General features: G+C 34.7%; 1 protein-coding gene across 1 annotated transcript in view; it reads left to right on the top strand.

Annotated features, from left to right (window-relative positions):
• The window catches only part of TMEFF2 (transmembrane protein with EGF like and two follistatin like domains 2), a 228,210-nt gene that overhangs the window by 176,368 nt on the left and 34,557 nt on the right, over nt 1–17,285 (top strand). Inside the window, exons 6-7 of the mRNA XM_039234703.1 lie at nt 3,477–3,625; nt 4,361–4,420. Of these exons, the coding sequence (XP_039090634.1) occupies nt 3,477–3,625; nt 4,361–4,420 (209 nt within the window). The remainder of the gene's footprint in view (nt 1–3,476; nt 3,626–4,360; nt 4,421–17,285) is intronic.

Here is a 17,285-nt window from a genome sequence, read left to right as displayed (position 1 = left end):
ATCGATTTGTTATTCATTGTAATAACCAGCTATTAGTTCAGAATGCCTTCACATGAATATTTACTGATACATCCTTATGATACTAAAATGTCTGGATCACTTGTTTGGGAAGTCAGATACTAAGAGTCGTGATTTAAATTCATAAAATCATAATAAATATTCTAAGAGTAGACATCGTATTTTTTCAAGTCCTGTTCATGCAAGGTATTCTTTTAATTAGTAAATAGTAGGAATTCAGATCTGCTTTATTTTTCATTGAATAATGTGTAGAACAGTACAGGTTCTGATATCAAACTGTCGATACTGGAAGTTAGGTTCTTCCCTGTACAAGCTATGTGACCTCTCCAAGCTTCAATTGTCTCATGTATAAGATGGAGATAATAATAGTAGCTACCTCATAGAGACGGAAAAATGAAGGAGTTAGCTGCATATAAAGCACATAGCACTGGGGGTGTCTGGGTGGCTCAGTCGTTGAGCATCTAACTCTTGATTTTGGCTCAGGACATGATCCCAGGGTCAAGGGCTCACACTGAGCATAGATAACCTGCTTATGATTCTGTCTCTCTTTGTCTTTCTCCCCTGCTCATGCTTGCTCTCTCTCTCAAATAAAAAAAAATAAAAATAAAGCATACAGCAGTGGGACAGGCACTATCATTAAGTAAGGTAGTATTATTATTGTCATTATTTGACCTCAGTGAGAGCATTTAGTATCTGCCACGAAATTATTTTTTTATGTTTTTATGGCAATATAGTAATGATAATTTATATTATTTTTATCCTTTAAGAATATAGAAGCATGTCACTATATTTATTCATTTCATTTATTTATCTATTAACATGCTGTTATTGAATGATGAGTGTATGCAAGGTATTGGATGGGGCAGGGAGTACAAAGATAATTTAGCTACTACCAATAGAGTTTCAGATGATGGTCCTAGAATCCTGCATGGTTTTCTAACTAAGTTTAATAAACTCAGACACAAAAAAAAATGACTTGAAGATACCTGCAAAGCCCTTGTTATATAATTTACTCTTTAGATAGATGACAAAACATGACTTCTCTCTCTGTTATGCTGCTAGGAACAGATAATTATTTTGGTGTCTTTCAAGGAGATAGTCTCCAGAATCTAACACAACAGTAAACTGGCTTAAGATAAATAAACCAACTTTTAAAAAATAAACAATGTCAGTCTCCTTCCCACTTTATTTACTACAAACTGTGAAGGAGAACAAGGCTGATCTACAAAATCACTTCCCCAAATTCACCGTGAAAAGGACCAAAACCTCTTTGAATATGTAGGCAGCTCCCAATCCCAGATATTTCAGATGCCAAGAATCAGCCCAGGTTGCAATGTTGTGATCGCAGCAGTAAGATCATGGCCAAGGTAAGAACACCATTCTTCACTGACTTAAGCATTTGGAGATGGTTACCATCTGTCCTAACTATTTGTTCCTAAATAGGCGAAAGTAAAAATAACCAAGTGTTCCTAAAGCAATTCTCTTACAAAAAAAAAAAAAAAGAAAGAAAAAGAAAAAATTAAGTGCATTAGCACAATTTCTGCCAGCATTTTTAACAGAGATCTAGGTAATTCTGATACAGATGGTCTGAGGACTACACTCTGAGAAGCACTGATGTGTAGACAAACCCTCTCTCACTTAATCAACACATGGATCAAGCAGTGATTCCCAGGAAGTGAATCTGGTGCCAGACCAACTGCCTAAGAAGACAGAATCGTAGTCTCTAGCCCCAGAGTTACTGGGGCCCAGAAACTTGCTGATAATTTGTATATTTACATGTTTTCCAGGATATTCTAACATACAGCCAATGGTGAGAGGAAAGGGGCTATATATTACTTTAACACATCCATAGGTGGTCCTTGTTCCACAATTTGCTAGCTCTCTGACCTTATAATTGTTCTATCATTGAACAATAAAATAGCTGTTGTAAAAATTAAATAAAGCAATGCATGTTAAGAACCCAGCATGTAGTAAGTTGGTTGTTATTGTTATCATCATATGTCCAGCTCTAAGTAAGATAATACAGAAGTAAAATGTGTGCTTCACCACTATAAGAAGGATATAATCTATTTAGAAAAATAATATAAATATTAATAGAAATTTAAAATATGAGTTTATACTCTAAAGCAGTAATATATTTACACACATGTAAAAAATACTCTAAGTAACAAAGTAGATTGTAATATACAGAGAATTATAATATGGAAACATAGGAAAAGTCATATAAAGTTTGCTTTAGAAATAACAAACAAATAAAATGTCTAATACTGGGGTGCCTGGGTGGCTCAACTGGTTGATCATTCAACTCTTGATTTTGGCTCAGGTCCATGATCTCATGATTCTTGGGATCAAGCCGTGATTGGGGCTCTGCGTTGATAGCAGGGAGCCTGCTTGGGATTCTGTCTTTCCCTCCTTCTCTCTGTCCTTCCCCTGCTCACACACGTGCTTTCTCTCTCTCTTGAAAATAACTAGATAAACTTTAAAAAAAAATAATAAAACTTATATAATTCTTCTAATTCAGGCACCCTAATTCTCACTAATTCACCATTTTTAATGTATATTATAAAAATATTTAAATCATGAGTGGTACTCAACTTGTACTTATTACTTAAAACGAGAATTAGAAAAAGTATATATCCGGGAAAGGAGTCCATGGAGTAGGTGGCAAGGGGCCCACAGAAACTTTGAAATTTCATGCAAACAGTTGTTTTCTGTGAGTATGAATATTTCTGAGGAAAGAGTGGTACCTTTCATTTGACTCTCATAGGGTTTTGTGCTCCCTCAAAAATGTTAAGGACCATCAGAGTCCTGTTTTAGACCATGTCCTGTGCAGCCTCATGTATGCTGAAAAAAATATAACTCCTGACTGCATTCCAAATAATCTCCTTGCTTACTTTTGTGTACATGTCCTTTGAATCATGTTCTTCATGCTGTCACCATTCGTATATCCTGAGAATAGAAGTCACACAGTAAGACCTTATTTGAGGAAATTGTAAAGCAGACCTTCATGCCTCCCTCAACCTATTCAAGTTCTACAGGCATCAGCGTGGAAGTTCATGTACCTGTTTTAAAAGTTCCAGTGGCTGAGATTTACTGATGATTATATTCCCTTTTTATTATTTTTGTATCCCTTTCTCAGTCTTTGAATTATTTTCAATTAGTCCTGTGCTTCTTTTCATCTCAGGTAGAAAAGGGAAGAAACTTCCCTGGAAGGATACAATTCACTTTTGCTAACTAGTATATTGCCGGCCCTGCAATTCTTCCACTTTGTTTCATTTATAGTGTAAAACAACACTATTGATGTTAATTGGTATATAACATTATATAAGTTTCAGGCGTACAACATTATAATTCGATATTTGTATATACTTCAAAACGATCACCATCATAAGCCTAGTTGCCATCCATCACTATACAATTAAGCTCCTTCACCCATTTTTATTTCTCGTTTCCTACAGGTGTGTGTGCAACATCGACTGCTCTCAAACCAATTTCAATCCCCTCTGTGCTTCTGATGGGAAATCTTATGATAATGCATGTCAAATCAAAGAAGCATCATGTCAGAAACAGGAGAAAATTGAAGTCATGTCATTGGGTCGATGTCAAGGTAATGTTCGTACCAAAATTCATTTCAACGAATGATTTTAGTCTAAGCGTAGAAGTGAAGAGTGAAGATAACTCCTTATTAGGCAAGCTATTTCATTTCCGGAAGACAGTTCTGATTTATAACGGGAAGTAGAGTCTACTGTAGCATTTATGGTGATTATAGGAATCTCAGGGTCTGTCAGCAACAGTTCATATCTTTTCTCTATATAATGGGGCTGTATCCTCACAATGTTGTAAACACAGACGCCTGTATTCAGCAGACATTCTCCACGCAGAAGGGAAAAAAAAAAAAAGCCAGTCATTTTTAGCAAAAATGCTGAGGATTTATTAGCAAACCTTGAAATTAAAAACAAATGGCACCCTTTTTATGTATTGATTTCAATAGAAATATTTCAAGTACATTTTTAAAGTAGAATGTACTAGAATGTTCTATTTTGTTTCTTATTCAGAAACAAACATTTTCTGGCTTTTTAACTTGTTATTCTTTTGTCCACCTTATCTCAGTTATAATTGTGAACCTACTCTGCCCTGAACTTTAGAAAGCTGATATCATTCTATTATTCACTCTCAAACAAATTGATACAAATCTGTCTTTGTGTACATGTTGCTTAGAACTATAGTTGTAAAATTTCCTTAGTTGCCATGAAGGTACTATCAGAGGAATAATATAAACTTTGACATTAGATGTTTAGGATACAGTTAATCAATGTTTTAATTGTTAATTTTTTTAACGCAGATAACACAACTACCACTACTAAATCTGAAGATGGGCATTATGCAAGAACAGATTATGCAGGTACATATAATATTTTCTACTACAGAATATGAGCACTTCTATAAAAGAGTTCTGAAGGAATCATTTTTACCATTGATCTTAAGTTGACTATTCCAAGGTTTCTGACATGTGTTAATATTCTCTTGCTTAAGTTCAAACCTTCAATAGGCAATAGTGAATTTTTGTTGAAGCAAATAAAATACTTTTTTTTTTTGCCAGAGTTAAAGCAATTGTCAAAAATGTCAGTAAGATATAACTAACTTGTTTTGACAGTGCAAATCGTACAAATGACAAAACATTTATCAAATTAATGGGCGTCAATGGAAATTAATGCAGTTTTTGGCAGTATATTGTGATGAATGCAAACGTTCTTGTTTGAATTTTCATTAAAGTCAACAATAAAAAACTTTGCTAGTCTCTAAAAAAACTAGAAAGGACAGCTATAAATAATAATACAGTCTATCTCTCTTTAGTGCAATGTTAAAAAGGTAGGCATAAATTATTTTTAAAATAATTAATGTCTTTAAAACTACAATGTAGCTTCTGACTTACACAGAGTTATCAAGTATTTATATAAAAATGTATATTTTATTAACTCTTATAGAATGTTATATTGAGAATGATTTCTATCTAATGTAATTTTTCTAGAGTGAGCAATAATTTATGGACATGCAAATAAGATTTTAACAGATCATAAATTTTATTAAAATTTCGGGTTAAAATATAAAATAGTGATGATGATAATGATATGTAGATTTTTTTTATTTTTTACTTAAAGAATTTTTTCATTTAACTATCAAACACTTGTAACTAAATTTAGTCAACCAAACATGCTTCTATCTGTATTATCATTCATTTTTTTTCAGGAATTGCATTTTCCTTAACAGTATTTCTGGCATTTTATTTATATACAAAATTAATCCCAATGAAACTGAAGTAAGGTAATCAGATATTGTACTATGGCTACCTCACACCTCTCAGAATTTGGAAGTAACAAAAGAAATCCTTTTTAATTTTTCATTTTTATCTTCATGATTTTCAACATGTAACTAAAACTTGGTATGCGCTAGAAGCCTGGAATCATCATAGACAGTAATGCCTGGAAAAACATTAGTTCTACTATTGTATAGCTGTTCTCAAATGCCCAGCTGAGATATTAGCAGGTGTTCCTTAAAAAAAAAAAAAAAAAAAAGTCTATGGTCAGTTAGTTTGGGAAGAGCCCAGATAAACAAATGACATTCTTACCCAGAGCACCTCACAGCTCTTTCTGTGCACTGTAAAATTTTTCAGAGATATGCATCTTTTATTTATTTATTTTCTTTACTTTTTGTTCTCATACATACAAAATGCACACAAACGTAGGCTGGATAGTACAATGAACCAATATGTATTTGTCACTCCAATGCAGTAGCCCAGCCCCATCCCCAAATGCATCCCTTTTCCGCATTTTCAGTATGTGTGGAAAGAAATCCCAAAAGTTGCATCATCTTATTCATAAATACTTTAGCCTGCAAACTCTAAAAGATGCACTCTTTTTAAACAAAATTGCATTGCCATCACACCTAAAATAATTATGAATAAGTCCTTATAATATATACCTTTTATCAAACTTATTTGATAAATAACACATGTTTTGGGGGCACTTTTACAGTACTAATGTTCCTAGCAATGCACTTTGGACTATGCTGATCCACAGGAAAGTATTAAAAGCAATAAAAGATAATGAAAAATCAAAGTCTGAAGCTAATAATATACATTTTAAATATTAAATGAAATCAAATTTAAATTCTATATTTTATTCTAAACAATAGCTATATCTTGAAGGTATTATAAAGCCTTTACCTGGCATATTTAATTTTACTGTAGCCTAAAGTATTTGAAGATTTCATAAGGATTTCACTTTCATATAAGGAGTAACTAACTGTGCTTAAGATGCCTTTATACCTAGTTGGCAAACTAATTCCCTTGGGAAAAACGTCTTCAAAAATGTAATATTATATGAAAATGTTCTCTACTGAACCATCCATCATTGAACTCATAGGAAACTCAAACCTCTCCCTGAAACAAAGAACTTTTCAAGTTGATTAGCATCAATATGCAAATATATGTGAGTTTACAAAATTGTACATTAAATATAATGGAGTTTACCACTCTCATTGTCATTCATATTACATATTTACAGTTTGCCACTTCTAACGAGTTTGGGAGTTGAAATTTTGTTCATATTTGTTCATATTTGAATTTGTTTTCAAACAGATGATTTCTGATCTTCTATGTCAGTGCTTTCAGCTGGCATTATTCCCTATCTTATCACTTTATTGAACATGAGAAGGAAAGAAGACGCGTTTTTAAGTCCATGCAAATGAACATTATTCAGACCTTCTGTGTTGTCCAAGTTCTTCTAGTTTGACATCAGATTAATTTAGTAAATTCCAAAGAAAATTTTAAAGATAAAAGTAATGTTTCAAAATACATGTTTGCTGAAATCCACATTTAAGACAGGAACAAAGATAATGTCGATTGAAGCTTGCAATTTCTAATTAGCCATTGATTGCATACTTTAAAACTCCCATGGAATTTAGGTGTCTTTATCTTCATTTTCTTTGGCAATCTTATTAAAATACAATGGATACCCCTTGTTAGATATTATTTAAATAATAGCCTTGTTCCTCAACATTTCTAGGCTCCTAATAGTATTTGCATTTTCATAAATTTTGAGATAAAACTTTGGGAAAATAAAAGGAACCAAACAGAGACTCAGTATGTCATTGTCCTTTTAATTTCTGTTTCATATTTTCAAAACTCCCCAAGGAGGGAAAATAGAAACTGTGTGACTCATATTCCTAGAAGTTTGCTATGTGCTCACAAGCTCATTAAATGTCACAGTCACTTCCCCTGTTTGACAAACATCCATGGATGCTCCCGGTGAAGGGAAATACCAGTCTTAACACTCTCATTTTCTTCTTAGATGTCCTTAATACCATAGGTGGAAAACCTTTACTAACAGTCCCTTGTCTCCCCTTTGCGCCTACCTGAAATACAACAACACACATTTCTGATCACAAAAATGAAAATATAAAGAGAGCCTAAATCTAAAAATAAATATCTTGTGTCTCGTATTTCATATCGTTTAAAAGAAAGAGACTGCAAGTAAGGACCAGCAAGAGCCAAGTCACAAAAAAAATAAATGGAAACTAAGAGAGCCATGCCTCTGACAGCACTAAGGAGAGGTCGACTACAGTGTGACTGAACTTGTGCAGAGCTGTGAATTGCAAGCTTCTCACAGGTATATACCTGAAATAGACAGGAGGAAGCCAAAGAATTTGCCAGATCATCCCAGCCAGCATTAGTTTTTTATTGTGCTTGACTTGGGTCTCTATTCTCCCTCTATCTTTTAATGAGACTCAAGACACTAGGGAGCCCTGAGTTAAGAGCTTTGGCTCTGTGTGTCCAAGCAGAATGACAGGACCCCTGTCTGATAAACTAAATAGTCCACTTAGGGGCGCCTGGGTGGCTTAGTCGGTTAAGCATCCGACTTTCGCTTAGGTCATGATCTCGCGGTTCATGGGTTCGAGCCCGGCATCGGGCTCTGTGCTGACTGCCAGCTTGGAGCCTGGAGCCTGTTTCAGTCTGTGTCTCCATCTCTCTCTGACCCTCCCCTGCTCACGCTGTCTCTCTCTCTCCTAGAAATAGATAAAAAACATTGAAAAAAAAAGTTTTAAATAGTCCACTTAATGTTAGTCGTCTTCATCAGTCTATGACTTGGGCTTCGATTTAGGTCTTTCTATTTACTTGCAGAAAGTCTCTGAGAACAAAATTGTATCAAGCCACAGAGCTGAACTTTCAAGGATTTCCATTGTTTCAAAATGCTAATATTAAACTTTTCTTCTGGAAGTTTTTTATAAATAGCATATTTTATAAATAGGAGATGTTTTACACCTCTTGAAATCTGCAACATTTTCTTTTTTAAAAAATTCCCACTCATTTTGATGAAAAAAGTGAAGCTCAACTATTGTGTTTTTCTTCATGTGGCATCTATATTTTCTGATTGTATTGCTTTTCTATCCAAAAGGCTGATCATGCATCAGAAAAAGTAGCTACATAATCTTCCAGTGACAATTTACTTGATTTTATAAATTGTTAGATGTAAAATATATACACATACACATGAACATACACACGAAAAGCAAATCAAACCATGAATTTAAACTATTTCGTTTTTTATCATCTAGAAAATAAAATTAGTTACCTTTTATGGCATTTTGTACCAGTTTCCAAAAGGATTTGTAGTGGCCTATAATTAAAGTATATTCAATGAGATCATTTAAAGAGAAAGTGAGAACATAAAGCACAACTGTAGAGGAAAATAGATATATCAGCAACATGGATTATTATGGTTACTGTATTTAGCCATAAGCTTCCTTGCAACCACTGTATAAAAAGGAAACATGATGAATTGTTTCAATCAGCACATATTTAGAGACCCTGCTATATGTACTCCACTGGGTTTTACAAAGGTGAACATATCCTTCTAGGTCTCTGCTAAAATGCAAGCCAGGCTTTCATTGTCTGATAAAAATAAATAAATAAATAATCAGTTCAGAAACCAAACACATAATTTCTCTAATGCTAAGTTCTAAAAGAATATTTGGCATAGATCTTCTTATGAGGCATCACTGGAAAATGTAGAATGTATGATATCTTTAACAATGATTTTTATGAAATTTGCCTATAGGCTTTTCATATGGCTGGGGGAGATTTTTTTACATAATAATTTTCTATAAATTCTAGAGCATAGAATTAGGATATGTGTAACTCAATGATAGTCTCTATGTGGCAGATTAGAAAATGAGTTATATTTATGTATATTTCCAAACTGGAAAAAAAAATAAATAACAGAATACTAAGGGAAATGGCTGTGAGAGAGAATGTATTCAGCCTATCTTCCTCATGTGTCTACAGATTTAACAGAATTATTCTGGATTAACAGAATAGTCAGAAAGCCCAAGTAAAGATAAAGAACATGGTAAATTATAGTATGTAGATGGGGGAAAGAATTTCTCCTGCTTTTATTAGCAGTTAATGAGAAAAGTTAGCCCTGTGTCATCTCCAGTCTTGGGAGGGAGCCAGGGTCTCTGTGTCTAGGTACAGCCATGCATGGAGCTTATTTGTCTTCTTATTGTGTGTTAGTTACACTGTGGCCATTCACCATTTCTTGTAACATTTAGAGAAGATTAAATTTTTTTAGGGAACTTTCTCTTTAGAAGCCTCTCCCTTATCTTTAAGCAATAATTTAGATATTAAGCTCGGGTCTAAAGATGAAAGGAAGAAACCAGAAATACACATTTAAACCAAATTCCATACATCCTATTATTATTCCATTGACTCATTTGTTCACACTAAGAGGAAACTGACATCTTGAAAGGGTATCTAGTCTAAGTGAATTGTCATAATAACTTGTTCTCTGTAGAAGCCTTTGCAATTTACAAAGGCTTTTCACATATATTGTCTCCTTCAGTCTTGATGACAGAAATGTGAGGGAGATATTATATGCATTTGACAGGTGAGAAATGGAGGCTGAGGGAGATTAACTAAAAAGGGTATGCGATAGAGCTAAGGTTCAAACCATCATCACTAATTCCAGAATCCAGCAAAGTGTGAATGGAATAGGACCAGGTGAGAAGAGTCACTACTTAACATTCTTAGAGACTTTGGGACCCCCTCTGCACCTGAGAGGTTAACCCCTTGAGAATTCCAGACTCAAAAATGTTTCACCATGATGTCTACATTCCTGGGAAATGCTCCAAAAATTACTCCTCTCTTCAAATCTGTCTGTATCTCATCAGCATCCTACAAGCTCTGTCTTCTTTGATTTTTCAATTTTACTCTTCTGTTTTCTATTTCCTCACATAGCCAAGAGAAACCAAAGAGAACAGTTTTTGCTACCAAGTAATCCTACATTAATAGAAAAAGTGTATGTGATACTTTCTACGCTTACAGAGATCCATTCCCATTACCTTATTTCTCCCATGTCAATTCGATAAAACACAGTTACACATACTAGGGGGAATAAAATTGTAGCTCAGAAAACCTAAGTGGTTGACCCAGAACTGGGCACAGTGTTTTGACACATTGACCGCCCACTCATGCAAATACAGCACTTGCTTGATTTATCTACTATTTGCCTCGATTGCTCTTCCACTATATGGATATCGACATGAATATCAAGTGGTTATATATCATATTTATAACATGAATTAATTCAGTCATGTGGAAAAAAATCTGCATTTAAAATGGAAGCTTTTTCCATTTGCTCATGAACACAAAGAGCACTTCAGCGGAAAGCATGTTATGTCTAGGCCAATAATTTGATCTGTAAGAAATAAATAAATAGCAGCAAATGCAGGCAGCAGCTTGTAGCACAAATATTGGTATCAACAGTGAAATAAATAAAAATGTTTGCCCAGGCTATTACAGTGCCACCAGACTAGCCTAGAATATTTAAGCTCAGGAAATGAATTAAGATGTCAAGATTTTCTCAAGATTTCTGAGGGAAAGTGTCTCGATTCAAGTATTTTCCCCTCTGGGATTTACATTAGACTGCTGCAAAATTCATAAAGCTTTCTATGAACTCTAACTCACAATTTTTCCTGCTCTCTTGAACTTCTGTGCTTTCATTGTTTTCCCCATAAAATCATGTAGCCAGTCATCTGTAATATTATGTTATGTTCATGGTTATAGATAAACACAGAAATAGTATTTGCAATACAGATGAAGGTTTTCTACTGAAGAGTTGCCTTGGGCCCTGGTAGACTCTGGAAAATTTTGTGTTTATGCCCCAGTTCATAAAGGCATCCTGCATCATTTATGTGCACTTTTTCCTATTTGAAATGTTCCTTTCTGAAACAAATTGTTCACCTTGTGGTGTTACTCACGTACCTTTCTCTTCCATAGTATGGAAGCCAGATTAGTGGTTAAGCCCACTAAAAATCAGACAGGGCTGAGTTTAAACACTGGCCATGCTTTTGATTATTTAACATGGAGCCAATTAATTGACCTTTCTGAGCCTCAGTTTCATCATCCGTTCAATGGAGATGATAAACCTACTTCTTTACGGTTAAAATTTGAATATAAGGAGCACATGGGTGGTTCAGTCAGATAAGCATCCAACTTGGACTCTTGATGTCAGCTCAGGTCATGATCTCACAGTTTGTGAGTTCAAATCCCACATTGGTCTCTGCACTGACAGTGTGGAGCCTGCTTGGAATTTTGTCTCTCCCTCTCTTTGTCCCTTCCCTGCTCATTCTGTCTCTCAAAAATAAACTAAAAAAAATTTAAAGTTTGAATTCGAAAGACATTCTGTAACATATTAGCAAGAAACTAGTAAGTCAGCTATTATTATTTTCCTTTTGGTCTGACAATTGAAAATTTATTTATGGGAAATATATTGTATGGGCTATGGTCCAGCCATATGATATATATTCAGAGTTTTTGTACAAATACTTTCATTTATGAACTCATACAATTCCAAGAGGTTTACATTTTTTCCTACTCAAATGATACAATATTTTGTTGCAAGAGATTTTGGCAGACTTTTTAATTCACTTGTAAAGAAGTATTTATTGAGCACCTACCATTTATAAGTCTTCAGCACATGTATATATTTAAATTTTCACATGGCTCACTTTTCAGTTTTCCTCCAGGCATAATTTTATTTACAATATAGTTTGGTCACTTTAAAATAATATTATCGGGGCGCCTGGGTGGCTTAGTCGGTTAAGCATCCGACTTTCGCTTAGGTCATGATCTCGCGGTTTGTGGGTTCGAGCCCCGCGTCCGGCTCTGTGCTGACTGCCAGCTCGGAGCCTGGAGCCTGTTTCAGTCTGTGACTCCCTCTCTCTCTGACCCTCCCCTGCTCACGCTGTCTCTCTCTCCTAGAAATAAATTAAAAAAATAAATAAATAAAATAAAATAATATTATCACCAGATTACTAAAACATGAGATTCAAATAAAAATTTAGTAAAAGGACATAAGATTTCACAGAACTGTGATACCACTTGTATTTCTCTTCTTCTTGACCTTTAAAATTAGTCATTTGTATCCCAGTATTTGTATGAAGGATCTACACATTCATTATTTAAAAGAACCCTGGGTAATGTGTGACCATACTGATGGGAAGTATCAAGCAAAAATAACAGGAATGTTGTATATAAGAATGTATGCCTTTCATGCAAAACATTATTTCCACTCAGAAAAGTTAATGTTTGTACATCATCAATCAGCACATACACAGATACACACACACCATAAAGAGTCAGAGCATCAAGGTCAGAACAAATGCAAGCAACAGAAACTAATCATCAAGGAAAAGAGTTGTCTTTCCCTGATGATTGGTTTTTGTTGCTTTGTTTAACACAGGAGGCAGAGAAAGGCTGGTTGAACTCGAACATCTAGATATCACTAGTGAAAGTGTCACAGTTCTCCACCTTAATTTACCTTTTTACCTCAAACCTGATATTTCCATTCCTAGGAAAAGTGGTGTAAGTATGGGTAGAATGTAAGAAACGGAAAGAAGAGAAGGATGTGTCCAAATGCTCTGTATAACTTCAAGACACACTGTTTTCCATAAAACTAATAAATAGAATTCAAGCAGTTTCCAAAAAATCCCCAAAATACCCAGAACACTTTGATTGCTGCTTTTGTTAATGAGTCTGAAATGCTTCACATATATGAACCCACATTATCAAGCACATTGAAAATTCAGTTCTCACATCTTGATGATTTGAGATTGTGTACAAATATAATCAACTAAAAATGTTTTTAAATATATTTGACACTAAATTCTCTCAGAAACATTGTGTTTCTAAACACTGCTACTTGTTTCATGGGTCATAGCTTGTTCCCTCTAGTTTTTCATTTGGAAATTGCTTCAACTTTTGGTTTGAACTCAAATGTAATCAAGAGAAATCTAACTTATGAGCCAAATTCCAAGCATAACAATGTATGAAAATCAGTGATAAGGCTTGAGAGAAGTGGGGTGGTCCAGTAATGTGAAAATACTAACGAGGACCAAGGAGATTAACACCAACCCCCACCTCTGAGTCCTGAGATACAGGAGAAGAGGGTAGAGAAAATGACCACCTTTTGAGAAGACTAAAGGGATGTGGTATTCTAGGAGAAATCTAGTACTTCAGGATGCAGGAAGAGGAATGAGAATTTCAGTGAAACTTCTGAAGATGTTGGGTGAGGAATTTGCTAATTATGGAGCACAGTTTCTGGTGAGGTTTGGGAAGCAGACAGAAATCAAGGACAAAAAGATAAGCTTCATCAAAGATGGAGAACCAACAACAGCACGTCGTGGACATGGTGATTCAGTGGAGGTGGGCACCTGGGACAGCACAGGGCAGGAATTGGATTGACTAAATTCAGTATAAAAGCCCTTGGGCTTATAGATTTAGAAATCTAAATTTTCAGCACACCTGGAATAAGCTGTTCAGTGGTGAACTCTAATCAAATTCAATGTCTGTGTATTGATTTGCAATGAGAAAGCATTACCTGGAGGACTTGGGTCCCTTGACCAATGCATTCTCTTCTTAGACCTGAACTCTCTGAGAAGTCCAGTCATAATGAGGTCACTTAGTGAGCTTGAATAGAGGATATATTCTTCAGATATTTAAGGTATCAAGCTAAAATACGAATGTCTACACAATAAGGATAACTACCACTACTCTCAAATCTAGATAGGTAAATGCCTTTGGCCAGGACATCGTCTCTCATGGTCAGAGCTTATCTAACACTGTTGACCCCTGTTATTCTCCTTTGTCTGAGTTGCCATTTCTGACTAATTCCTGTCCAATCTACCTCTTTTCCTAGATATAATGAATTTAATCAAGGTAAAGTTGGGGCCTGTTCTCCCTGAAGCATTTCATGACTTTAAGGCATTCTGGTGCTCTGGAAAAGTACAGAACAATCTTGTCCTTACTTCTGACTTCCTCTGGGATCTCACTCAATAACCCTAGAAATGACAATATTAGTACAGAAAGTCAGCATTAGCCATATTGGAAGAAGGTAGGTCCTTCTTCACTGTGAAACCTGTAAGAGTTTTTACACATTAATTTCAAAGGCAATTCTTTATCCAAAAACATCTGACCAATAACAAAGAAGAATCAATAAATCTTAGAAAGCAAGTTTAATTTTTCAGTATTTACTAAGACTTTTATTCTTAGCATTTATGCTAACAAGTGTCCTTTATGGTGACAGTGTTACTGTTTAATTTCATAAAACAAACAATGAATTTATTCATTATCCCACACAGAATGAGATGGAGAGTTCTCCAAAGAGTTATGAATGCATTATCAATGTTTGATAGTGTAACATAATAATGCCTATAAAATATATACCAGACCATTATAAAAAACCCACTGTTTTTCTGCTTTCTCTTACCTTTTCTAAGATTCAAAACTGTGTGCTATATACCAGAAAACTCCCTCTTGAGTTTTTCATTAAGAATTTTATTTAATAATGGAAATAAATGTCTAACAAAAAATGTTAATAAATTTTTAAAAATCACTCAGAAAATGAAGCTTAAAAACAAGCTCCATTTGCCCTCCATAAATTAAGTATTCCAGAAAGAGCATGTTATTAGTCTACAGAGTTTAAACCAACAAGCAATTAGTGTTTTGTCAGGCAGTACACATCCGAATTCACTTTGGCAGATTGACTTTTCATGTACGGTCACAATTATTTTACAAATCTTGCACCACTGTGGTTTTTTTCCTATTTATTTTTCTGTTATTAAAAAAAAAAAAAAAAGCAAGGAAGTTGGAGGTTTCCAGTTGCTTAAAGTAATCTCTGAGCAAATCCTACTCATGTCCCCACATCCCTAGGCTCCCCCTCCTCACAGTTGCCAGGGACGCCTTTGTTCTCAGATTCTAATGAAATGCATATGCCAAAGCAGGAGGAAGAACTAACGGGTAGGCCAGGGAAGCTTATCTAGGTGGTAGTTTTAGTAAAGTATCCACATTATCTTCTACAATTACAATAATCAATAAGAAGTATAAAACCCCATCAACAGTGATAACTAACCATTAACTGATGACTGAAGTCATCTCAGTAGATTATCAGGCTTATATTCTGGCTTTCAAGCTGGCTACTTTCTGCAATTTAGCATGTTTCTTAACTGTTCACGTTGGCCATGAATTGGTATATAGTTAGGCAATAGAGCTAATTATAATGTTACCCTAAGAAAACTGTTGTCATCTTCATTGTCGTCATCATTATCACCATCGTCATCATCATCATCATCATCAGGAAAATAATACCACTGTAATAAGATAACTTAGTTTATTCCAAAATCAACTAGAAATTATATGTTTGTTATCTATTATTTTGAAATCTCTACAAACCTATTCTCTAATGATATGAGTAGTCATATTTATTTCTTAATTCCATTTGAATTTCAAAGCCCATGACTTACAAATAGCAGTTTGTAGGAGAAAGAGGCTAGAATAGGATTACAGAAACTTGTGGCTTCATTTTATCTCTAGTCTAAGCTAACTCGTAACTCCAATAGGTATTTAGCTTCTCAGAACCTAAGTTTTCCCATGAGTAAAACTTGGTAATAATATCAGATTATATTTTTTCTTAGATTTACGATGTTATAACCAGGTACATAGCTTTAATTCAGAAATCATGAATTTGGAGGAAAGTATTGACCACTACCTTATGGTTCTCAAAAAGGTGACATAGGACAATGTCTAGAGACATTTTTGATTGGAGGAGGGTGGATACTAACTACTAGCATCTAATGGGTGGAGGCCAAAGATGCTGTTAAACATCCCGCGATGTACAGAACAGGGCTTCCCAACAAAGAATTATTTAACCAAAATGCTGATAATGCCAAGGCTTGTGAAACATGCTTTGTGGTGTTAGTAATTATGGTAAAGCACATATGACATTGGTTCTACAAATTAAGTGACACTATGAAATCTAGAGCTGGCTTCCTGAGTATTTTTCAACTCTCCTGTGCCCCAAAAGGAGATACAATCCCAGACTGAGGACCATTGGCTTAGTCCAAACTTTTTATCTCACTGCTTCAAACACACACATTCTCCTTGTAAAATTATGGTTGTTCCATTGACAGAAATGTGCTTTAACATTTCACAAATAAGGGAGAATATCTGTTTCTGGAAAGGCTTATCAGAATAATAAAAATTCATCTAGCCAAAAAGGCAGTTATATTCTTAGCTATCCTAAGTAATTGAAGAAAGTCTCAGTCATAATGGGACCACTTATCTTACTCGCTATTCCAAACTAGTATCTAATAATCTGGGTCCCTGCTTTGCTTCTGTTCATCTTTTAGGTCACATTGGCTGCTCTTTATAAATTTTAACCAAATTGCTGACCTGTTTGAAAGGTCTTTAATGATATTCTTTGAGAAGCCCAAAAGCAACCATTTCTTTACATTATCAGGCACTTTTACAGTACAAATCTTTGTAAACCTTGGTTCATAAGAGTGTACTTAAAATCAACTGGCTAAATTCTATTGAAGTGTCCAATAGCAATGCTTAAGACTAAAATTGGGTGGTTCACAGAACAAAATGTTTGATATACATGATATTAGGTCTCAGGTATTCGTGAAAAACCTTCATAATTGAAACAGAAGGGGAAGATGAAGATGTCTCTTAAATGCAACTTAGTGGTCAACTGCACTGTGCCACACTCCTCAGCAAAGGACATTCATGAACAATACTGTTGGGAAGCTCCTAGGCACAGAGCTTCCTTGGAATGGGGAATAAACCTTGCTGCATTGGTTCGCTGTCGTAAAATAAAGTTATTGGTTTTGTAACAAGGACAATGAGGATATTTGTTTAAAAAGACAACTTA

The sequence above is a fragment of the Hyaena hyaena genome, unplaced genomic scaffold (genome assembly GCF_003009895.1).
Source record: "Hyaena hyaena isolate Hyena2069 unplaced genomic scaffold, ASM300989v1 scaffold_92, whole genome shotgun sequence".
Taxonomy (NCBI): domain Eukaryota; kingdom Metazoa; phylum Chordata; class Mammalia; order Carnivora; family Hyaenidae; genus Hyaena; species Hyaena hyaena.
This window is presented reverse-complemented; position numbering and strand designations above follow the sequence as displayed.